Here is an 11,465-nt window from a genome sequence, read left to right as displayed (position 1 = left end):
CTATTGATTTTTGATTGTTTGCTTTTCTCTCTCTCTCTCTGACATTCTCTGCTCCTGACACGCACTCCTTTGAAGAGGAAGATATGTTTGCATTCTATTAATTGTGAGACAGAACTGTCATCTCTGTCTTGTCATGGAGCACAGTTTAAACTTTTGAAAAAGAGACAAATGTTTGTTTGCAGTGTTTGAATAACGTTCCTGTCTCTCTACAACCTCCTGTGTTTCTGTGCAAATCTGTGACCCAAGCATGACAATATAAAAATAACCATATAAACATATGGTTTCTACTTCGCAGATTTTCACCTTTCGCGGGGGGGTCTGCAACGCAACCCCTGCGATAGAGGAGGGATTACTGTATATTATATTATATATATATATATATATATATATATATATATATACACACACACACATACATATATACATACATACACACACAAACAAACACTGTATATCAACATTGAGCAGACTGACTCCCTGTTTCACTGGCAACTGAGAATTTATATCCGAGATTAATCCAAACTTGCTTTTCTTATCAGCTTGGTTAAAACATTGCATCAGTTGCACAACATATTACGCCATTCTTTACTGTGAAGGACAACAGTTTGTTGACAATAGCAAACAGGACTCTTTCCAAGAAGCACGAGTGGCCATGTTCATGAAGTAGTGCATCACCTATATTTATAAAAATGGGATTCACATGTCTTACTGGTACACATCCCAAGTTATCCTATGCTATAACTTATTCATTGTAAAGAGGTGTGCTTGCTAACTGCTGCAATGTATGTTCTAATTTCAGAGAATTTAAATATGCACTCAGAAGTCCATGTGCCTTTATATACTGGTGCACTGGACTTCCCTAGTGCCAAGGAGGTGAACAGCTATTCTGTTAGCTTTGCCTGTCTGGTGCACTACAGTAAAGATTAGATAAAGTAGGGTAGATAGAAGGATGGGAATGTGATTGCTTGTGAGAAAAACATTTTCATAACAATTCTGAGCAGACATTTTTGGTGTTCTCTACAAAATAATGCTGCCTTTAAGAATTTGTATACATGGTGGATCTAGTATTTCAGCTTGTAAATCACCTTTTCTTCTTGTTCATGTAAAAGCAACCTGAAACCAGTAATTTCTCAGTATCGCTGGTTTAGTTCTTTTTTGCTTTCTTAGAGAATATCTGGCAAGCACCTTGAACTACAACACTTGTACCAAAAGTACTATAAACCTTTCATGATTATCAAAATTATTGTAAAAATTACCCCACTTGCAAACATACTACAAAGATAGTGTACTATGAAGACAAGAAGCTAATAATATACTCCTTTGTTCAATTAATATTGTATTATACAGCTTAAAAAGTTTAAAAAAGGAAAACAGAGAAGGAATTCAGAAGTCAGCAAACCAGAGACTGTGAAACCCTAATCTGCCCTACTTCTTATCACTAACACTAATTACAGCAGCGCAAGCAACTGATAACCAAAAAGCATTTTGAGGTGTGGGTGTTTGTGTTTCTCCAAGTATGACACAGAGCTCATACACTAATCATAAGCTAATTTTGCTACTCATGACTGTAAAGCATTTATCTGAAAACATTTATGAGATTAGTCAGGGATAACCATGTATAGTTGATGGCCCTTCAAGGGCAGCAAGATGAACATAATGTACAAATCAATTAAAAAGACAACTTATTTATACAAATGCACGAAACAAAAAGATTTACAGGAATAGTTCTTAGACCTCAGTTGAAATGTCTCTCATCAATGCAGTATATTCTCTTTTTTTCTCAATCCTCTACTACAGGATGACATTCTACAGGTCAATTGCCACTTTTATATCTCTTGCATTAAATCTAAAAACAGATAAAACCAAAGCTTTCCCTTTTACTTTGTGACTGCCAAATTAAGCTCTATTTCAATGGGCATTATGTTTTTAGGAATAATGGATGAATAGGTGAGCTAGAAATTACTTATTTATTTCTGAATTGCCTTTACATGTTTAACAATGGCTGTGTTACAAGACCATTTCTTGCGTTTTTGACATATTGAACTAAAATACGAAGATCACTTTAGAAGGCAGTTTTACAAACAAATGTTAATGCATTTTAAGCATTATCTGTATTCTTTCTGTGCAATTCAGGGTAGTGCCTAAGAATATGTCGGAAACATTGGCAATATGTCTAGAAAACAGCCCTGGACTAAGGACACAGTCCACTGAAAAAAACTTGAAATATCAAAAGAAAACTACACACAGACATTAACAGGACATGGACATGGAGCCCCCATTTGAAAATGTAATATGCTGATAAACATTATTAGGCTTAAAAACATATAAAACGCTGTTAAGCACTGCAATTACATTGCTACTATTTTATACTTAAAAGTCAGGAACTTAAATATCATCATAGAATCAATGAATTCAAGTAGCTGTATCATTGCTTCCTCCAGAATTAGACACCAGCAAAGAGTAGTCATAGTCTATCTGAGCAGCTTATGACAGCGTCACAGTGAGAGCAACTAAAGATGAGAGTCATTCCTTACTATTCCAAGACTAGTTAATTACAATTATTTTAACTATCTTCATTAATGGAAATATCTCATACACACAATGATTTGTTGCTATTTTTGAATGCACTGAATATATCATTCGTATGTTTTTACTTCCAAGATGACCAAGCATGTTTCTTCTGGCTTTAATCTAATACAGAATTATTATTTATGATGGGTTTATGATGTCTTTGTTTAGATTAGACCTAATAACATTTTACTTAAAATACTAAAAAAACATAGTGAAATTCAATATTACATTAACAAATGATTAAATGTGCACTACATTGACAGAGATCAGCAGCAAACAGGATGCTGTTTTAAAGAAACTTCAAAAATGTACTGAACATGCTCCAAGACAGGTCAGACCTGAAAAGGCAGAAAATTAAGTCTTTCATGACCCCTTGTGCTTATCTTTCTTTTAATAAGTCAATGTAACTTATTTTTTCAAACAAATAAACTTACTGTAAAAGGATAAAGTAAAATGTGTACTTTTTAATTACAGTTAAAAAATTCAAATATTTTGTAATAGACATACATCTACTAGTAAATATATTTTTAAATCGACCAATATATTTATAATAAAACTGCAACCATCTGTCCCTTTTCTAAACCATATTTTTCGTTATAGGATCACAGGAAAGCAGAACATATTCTGAACACATCACAGGCAAAAGAAATTTAAACTGTGAGCAAACTTAAATTGTAAACAAACAAAAAATATACATTATGAACAGCTAAGATAATCATTAAATTAATGAAGAGTCTGACTTAACATATAAACAGAAATTTAAAACACTACAAAATAATTCAGCACAGTTTTTGTTGAGGTTATGTGACTCAATAGTTTTCCAAAATATTTAAATATTTTTAAACTACACTTACTTATGGACCTATCTAAAGAATATGTATCTATGGTCCTTGTCCTGTTAAAACTGTTAACAAAACTAGGATACTGTAATTTAACAGTAGTCTTCACTATCCATGGCCATGTTTTAACAACTTTTGTTGAAGGTTTATTTAGATCAGCTGCAGTGGAACCTTCTCCCCCTATGTATGTTAAAGAGGCTCCAACATCTTGGGATATTAAAATTAAATCTGAAGACCAACCTCTTCACTCCAAATTTCAGAACTTCCCCCTGCATTATATTTTGGAAATATAGCCTGCCAAACTTTACAGTGATACACCTGTTTCTAAAGCTTACATTTCTGTTTTCAGCTGAATTATAATCTTGTGAAGGCACATGCAGTTATTGGGACAATAAGTAAAAATTAAAAAATTAAAACTTTCATGCTGGTATTATCCCTATCCACATCTGCTCCATGAGGACTGCAGAATAACTGAGGGTTCAGGATGTGATGCTTGTGCTTTCTGTTGCCTTATAACCATTTCACTTTCAGCTCAAGAACCTCTTTCTGCTAGTCACTTCTTCTTTTCTAAATATCTATCAACAATACCTGCCAACATTAAATGCTGTTATGTGAACTATTCTAACGTGATGGCCCGATGAAAGGCGCTGTATGAATGGCGAAGGAAGGGGCTTACTATTTTATCTTATTAGTATTTTTTTTTTTTTACCGTGAAGGAACCTAATCAGATGCGATGCGGGTCGATCATCGCCCCTTACCTCCTCCGCCTACTCCTCAAACCGAACTCCAACGCGGTCCGTACAGGAGGGGGGGGGGTGTCGTGCTCATAAGCCACGCATTACCATAAAAGACAGACAGACAGCGACGGGCGGGCAGCTGCTCACCGTAGATCATGGCCAGTCCGGTTTCGTGCAGGAACCTGAATCGCCTGTGTTTAAAGAGCCAGATGGTAAGGATGGTAAGGGTGAGCAGCATGATGAAAATCAGCAGGTTGGCACTGTCCTGCCGGTGGCTCTCTTCGGCCTCTTTTTCTGTCACTATGTCCTCCATTGCGCTATCCTCTGCTTGGCAGAGACACACAGACAGCAGCAAGGTAAGCAAGGATAACAAGGGCAGGGTTTTCGAACCCCGGAAAACTACCACTTTTCGTGTTTTGGTACCCATAATAAAGCGCTCAACTCTCAGCGAGTCTCAGCTGCTGCCGATGATGTTCCTGTTGTGCTCCACACTCACGCCTCCCCCGGCTGAGCGCCCATGTCACGTGAAGAGGGATCGCCGGTGCGTCCATGATGCTATGCGTGCGTAGCGTCCTTTACTAGATGTCTAAACAAACCGCGGAAGCCGTCTAGTAATAGCTTGCGGAATATAGTAGTTAATAGGGATGGGCGATACCACTGTTTTTGAAATTGACACCGATACAAGTATTTTATGTGTCAGATTTTCGATACTGATACCGATACTGAGTATTTTTTAAAAAAGCTTAAGAATTTGTTTTCAAATGATGATAGTGTTTAGATTGGCTAATATTAATGGACCAGTCTGCATTTAAATGAACTAATATCACAACGCAGTATTAAGGTCACCATAACAAATTTGTTACAAAATTTATATTGATAGAATGAACATGGCATGTCATTTTCTAACCTGTTTACTCCAGACCAGGGCTATGGGAGGGTGCCAGAGCCTATCCCAGCTGCTATAGGGTACAAGGCAGGAGCAAACTCTGGACAGGGTGCCCATCCATTACAGGGCAAGCACACACTATGGCCAAGTTAGCTTTTCCAGTTTACCTAACCTGAGCATCTTTGGACTGTGGGAGGAAACTTACACAGCTACAGGGACAACATGTAAACTCCACTCCATTTTCATAAAGATTTGGTTATTCACGAATGTCCTTATACTGATCTCCTTAGAACACTAACATTTAGAAAAAAAATATTCCCACATTTGCATTTTCTATTATATTCTGCCCTTCTGTTTTATTGAGAAAGGTTTTGTCATATTAGCTTTACATTTAGTTAAGTTTCAAATTTGTATTTAGAAAATATAATGCTGACATTTTTATACTTAATACTATTTTGCCTCTACGGGTGCAAGACAGGAACAATCCCTGGACAGGGCGAGAGCCCATCACACAGTGAACACACACACACACCAGGGGCCAATTTAAAATAATATATTTATTAACATTTACTCAGGCCCTTATTTTTTGGAAAGAAAAACTACTTTTAGTGAAAGTTTTAATCTTCAAATTAGGCACAGCTAGTAAGTATTTTGCAAGGTGTTACATTTATGTTTCATAGGTAATAATGAGTGATAAACGGTAAAATATTTTACTCAACTAAGTCTTCAGTAAATTCCCTTCTACATAATCCCGCTAGCAGCAGAGTTACCTGAACTACGTCTCGTGCATCTTTGAAAACTTCCTGCACCCTCCCTTATCTGGCACTGATTGCAGCTAAATCGCCAGACTTCAGACTTACATCGCTTTGATGTTTTACAAATGTACTGTATTTCTGCTGAACAGCATGCGTGCTTTTAACTGTTTAAATAGGTTGATTGTTTTGCCACTATACTGCTTACTCTTCTCACAAATATTGCATCGGGCAGCTGTAGTCTTTTTTCATCTGTAAAAAGTAGCAGCATACAACTAAGCTCTCGGTCTGCCTTTGGCGTACAGTCTGCGCTTGAGCAAGGGGCGTGGGTAATCTATATTTTTGAATGGTATTCGATACCAAATGAGTACAGCTTGAGTATCGAAGTATCGATTACTGTGGTATTGATCTTCCCATCCCTAGTAGTTAATATGAAGTCGTAATGTACAGTCGAGTCTTAAGTGTTTATAACAGAACATATATAAACCATTTTAAAGAATTCGCTACTTCTGTGAAATGGCAAAAAGTTATGTTAAAAAATTGTGAAATAAAATTGAAGTTTGTTTCTTTTTTTTTAAGATGTTCAAAGCAGAGGCCGCAGAGCAGTTTCCATAATAGCCTAGACCTATGGAAAGTGTTTTATAAAAATTAGAGAAAGTATTTGGAGAGATGTAGAGAATTATTAGTTTGATGGTTTTTAAAAGAATAGCTTTTTGCGTCCTACTTCACTCCTGATGTATCATTCAAAGTGAGAGATGTATGGAATAATCTTGTCTGTTGACGCATTCTGAATAAGCACTGCTTCTTTTGACTCTAATAGTTTTTTGTATTTTGGCTTGGCAGATACAGGTTATGAAATGAGGAGGCGGCAGTAAAGGGGCTATTAAAAAAGAAAAAACAACCGCTGTATAAACACTTGTCCGAAAACAGTTGACGTCAATCTTATAGCACAATATAGAATTTCTTAATAAAAATAAAGAATTATTCAGCTCAGCTATTAACAATAAATTCACTTATTTTTTTAACTATGTAAACAACAGACGCTTGTGATTTAAATTGTTTAAGGATAAAGGAATTATATACATAGCTTATTGTCTTCCCATGTAAAAATTGAGAATCAGTGGAAAATTTGGTAAAGATAGGTTAAACACTGGAAAACCCACACAAACACACCTTCAGTCTTGGATATTAAATTCAGCCAAGATTGACAGCGTATGTGCTTTTATCACTCACTCACTATCACCCTTGATTTACTTGCAGGCAGAGCCGGATTTTTTTCAGCCACTGCTTCCTAACCGTGGTCCAACACTTCTCAGATCCATTTGCTTGTCTATAAGTTACTGCAAGAAAGTCAGCCTTAAATATAATTCTACACCTTTTATTGAGACGTTAAGAGACAAATATATTTTTTCTGTTTTTATCCATTCTATTTAGTTAACTATTTCTTATGAGTGTGTGGATGAAAGAGCGATAGGTCACCTGAAACTGACAGCAAAGAATGCTGGAAGAATCAGATTTGCACAGCTATATGAATGAAAAAGCATAACCTAAATATGCCAGTAAGGAAATAAAGGGAATATTATTTAGAATGAATGATTTTTTAATAATGTGGACATCACTGATATTTATATAAACTGGCAGAGCTACTCATAGTTTTAAATATAAAAATAATCTGGTTATAATTTGGACAGTGCTGCCACAAGCTTATTAGTTCTACTGCCTAACAGAAAACATACAGGGCAATGGGTTTGCATCTATTCTCCTTAAGTCTGGGTGATCCCAACCAGGTACTCCAGATTCCCTCCTACATCTAAAGTTTACCTGGTAACTCTAAAATGGCCTGACATTGAGAGATTGTGCTCTACACCGAATGTATATGACAGTAACCTTGAACAGAAAGTGCCAAAGCCCAGAGATTTATTGATTTGTACACGAGTGAGGAATAATCAAATGGGGAACACAAAAGTATCAAAATGACCCAAAACAAGTCATGGCTGATTTTAACACACATATTTAAACTTCTGACTGTTAGGTGAGGTGTCTGGTTGACTTGCACACCAACCAAAATCACAGTCCCACACCCATCAAAACCTCACCTATCTCCCAAAATCTGCTAGTCAAGTTTGCCCCAACTCAACTTCATACTTTAATGTGACAATGGAAGAGCGTGGCTTTCAAATCCAATTCTGATTTGGGAGAACGGTTCCTGGCCTTCAAGTTCTCCTCCATGACCTGTCAATTTCAACTTCCACATATTATTTCCAGAGCACCTTTTAAACACATATGGTTCATTGTTTGCAGAAGGTGTTTTCTCATACTGACACACTTGTTACTGCTGTGGATTCCTCTTTTGGAGCAAGGCCTTTCCCTGTGGTGTTTCCATTCTGTGACTGTTCTGTCTCCAGCACCTCTTTGCCAGCCCAAGACCTGCATCTTGTGAATGAATTGTATGATTTAATTTATGAAATGTGATTTGCCCATTAAATGACCTAACACTACAGAATTTCATATTTCTGATTTCATTCAGAAGGAAGGAATGCTGTCCATCATTACTTTACTATGTGTTTGGCCATAATGAAGTTGTTTTTATTGATAAAACCTTTTGGATTGTTTGTGACATCTGTCTGGTTGATTAACTGCTTGAGGATAAAGGCTAGTAATCATCCAGCCATCCATTTTTTTATATGTTTATTCAAATTCATGGTCATGGGAGCTATACTAATCACCAAATAGATTTTCTGGGCACTTGCGAAAAATAAAAAAGGATTATTGTGTCCTTCACAGAAGATGTATCAGAAACAACAGTAATAAAAATTGATAACAAAACTGTGTCATGTATGAACTTTAATATGTTATTTTCCACTACCTTAGGAGCAATACTGTTCTTCAAGATCATGAAACAGAAGGTAAGGTAAAACCTATTTATTACACTAGCTTCCATGATACTTTATTTTTAACACACTCGATTAAGTCATCCCCACTCTATCATTAGCAGCTCAGTTTTTCAAAGTCACTTCTTTCCTTTTGTTTACTTATGATGCATACACCATAAAATATTGTTTCATCTATGGTCATGATTCAAATGAATCATGTCAGTGTAAACATATATAAATGATAAAACAGATACTCTGTAAATGTTAAACTGAAGACTCTGTGTCATAATTTTGAGGCACTGTAAATGGGCAAGGCAGTGGACAGTTATGTGGCAAAGAGAAACAAGCAAAGGTGGTTTGGACTTGCAGCACAAATGGAGAACAGAAGTTGGTTTAAAAAGTCCACTGGAAAGAAGATGGAGGATAGGAGGTCATAAAGGAGGTTTGCCCCCTTTATTCGCTTCGCCCGCCAACCAAACTTACCCCCAAATCCAGCAACTTCACATCTCTGCCACTCACATATGTGGATTTCACTTTCATCAAACAACAAATCTTTTAATTCTCACGGATATGGCTCTTCATTGGGAAGAAACACTACTTTTCCCTGATGGCAACACAAATTAGACAATCTACAAGTCTCCGACTTGTAAATCGGTGTTTAAATCCTAACAATATATTCGACCTCTTTTTGCTGTTTCGTTATTTCACCGAGTAATAAATTCCATTTGTTTGCACTAATGCGATCTTTACTATAATTTTTTTGAGACTTTCGAATTTTCGTACTTCCATTATCTCTAACCCGCTCTGCATGTGTATCGCACTGTTTTTGAATTTTTTACGACGTTCTACTTTGTCATCTACTCTTTGTCTTTTATTTCTGGCCCCGGGCGTGATTAAATCTCTTGGCACAAAGTCTCATCTCGCGGGACGTGAAAGTATCTCTCTGAAAAAGCCACATCTCGTCCCAGGATTTTTTTAATATAATATAGAGATTTGTTGTTATTATTTACTTTTTCATTTATAACTATCTCTTCATTTACTCTTTATTTATTTATCTCTCTGTTTATAGTATAGCTCTTTACCTGTCTTGCACTTGTCATGAGTCCCAGAGAGCATTATTTTGTGTCACTGCAATTTGTGTGTGTGTAGATGGTCTGATAATAAAGCCACTTGACTTGACTCGATTTTACTTAATTAAAAGAACTAAACATGAAAGCAGACCAACTAATTATGTCTGTGATCAAGCAGAAATTACAATTTATAAAACAATTAAAGAGAAAAAACTAACTTTCATGGTTAAAAGCAGCAAACAAGGTAGGTTATATGTTTTATAAATCAAGTTTTCATCTTGATAAACTCAATCAAAGGATATTATCTTAATGCAGTAACTAGTTGAATGATCGCCGAGAATTAATTCACTTTTTGAGTGGAATATATTTCCTGGGATAGTGGTGGCACTTGATTAGAATTGCTATCATACAGCTGCAGAAGACCAAGTTTGAATCTTGGTCCAGATACTGTCTGCGTCGTCGGCATATTCTCCTTTTGTGGGTACAGCAGTGTGGGTTACGTTAACTGGCAGCTCTAAACTGGTCCGGTGTTAGTGAGTGTGTTCATTGCAGGGTTGGCTCCAGTTTTTGTAGCTGATACAGCTGTGATAACTTATTGTCCTTCTTAAGTGTTTGCTGACTGTGTAGGAGCCTATATTTACCTCCCTTGTTTGTGTGGGGTTTTCTTTCAAAAACAGTGTTAGGTTAACTGGCAATTCTAAACTCACTGTGTGAGCACTGGTGTAAGTTTGTAGTCCCAGCAATGAAATGGGACCCTAACCATTGCTGTTGGATAAATAAAGTAAAGGTTTGAAAATGGATGAACACAATGTAATATTTTAATTTTCTTTTTATTTTCTTTACGCTCCTGAGATGTACCTAAACATGTCTCTTTGATTTTATTACACTTTTTTTTGGAAACTACAAATCTGTGTAGATCTAAGGGCAGTAAAGAAGACAGTCATTCCTGACAAATACCATCTGCCAACAGCAGATAAGCAAACTACTACCATTTCATGGCTCTAGTATCTTTAAGAAGCTAAATGTCCATCAGAGATATCTGCAGGTACCTCCCCTCCCCAGCAGCTGAGACCTGACTGTATTTGTCACTCACATTGTGGTCTTCCAATATACCAAGATACCATTTTGACTTAGTTCAGGCCTGAGCTGCTTTCAAAGGATAATGTTGGCCATCTTGGCAGGTATTCCAGGGGTTGTCATTTACCTTGAGGAGATAGATGTGCATGGTCCCACATCCTCTACCCACAAGGAGCATCTCAACAGAGTGTTTTCAACACTGGACAGGTCTAATCTCATGGTTAATGGTTATAAATGTGTGCTTTCTGCACCTCTGGCTGTCTGCAGATAGTTTAACCCTAGTCCTCTTCATGAATTGCCCTGTCACACAGCAGACACAAAATCCCCCTAACTGCTAGAGTTACAGCGGACCAGTCACCTTGGTGGTAACTGGTTTACATTGCTCATATACTGTATACTGTAAAGTAGGTGCTGCAGTCTTTCTACAGCCTGCAGTGTTAAACTGCATTTCTGAATTTGCACGATCTAATAATCTGTATGGATGGTTCATCGGTTCTCCCTAGTGAATGGTTGCTGTCTGTCAACTCATCCATCAGTAGCTCTTGCACAATGCCACGTGCTATCAGGTCTTCACAATACAGTACTGCAATGGAGAAAACAGGTCCAATTGATTGATGATTTTTTTTATTGTGTGAGCTCCCAGTTCAGATATAAAAAAAA

General features: G+C 36.7%; 1 protein-coding gene across 1 annotated transcript in view; it reads right to left on the bottom strand.

The window, feature by feature from the left end:
- slc9a6a (solute carrier family 9 member A6a) overlaps nucleotides 1–4,676 on the bottom strand; it is a 90,682-nt gene extending 86,006 nt beyond the window's left edge. The window contains exon 1 of the mRNA XM_028815780.2: nucleotides 4,295–4,676. Coding sequence (XP_028671613.2) covers nucleotides 4,295–4,574 — 280 coding nt within the window. The 5' untranslated portion in view covers nucleotides 4,575–4,676. The remainder of the gene's footprint in view (nucleotides 1–4,294) is intronic.
- Between the last annotated feature and the right edge of the window lie 6,789 nt (nucleotides 4,677–11,465).

The sequence above is a fragment of the Erpetoichthys calabaricus genome, chromosome 12, assembly GCF_900747795.2.
Source record: "Erpetoichthys calabaricus chromosome 12, fErpCal1.3, whole genome shotgun sequence".
Taxonomy (NCBI): Eukaryota; Metazoa; Chordata; class Cladistia; order Polypteriformes; family Polypteridae; genus Erpetoichthys; species Erpetoichthys calabaricus.
Note: the sequence above shows the minus strand (reverse complement) of the source record. Positions and strands in the feature narration are given on the sequence as shown.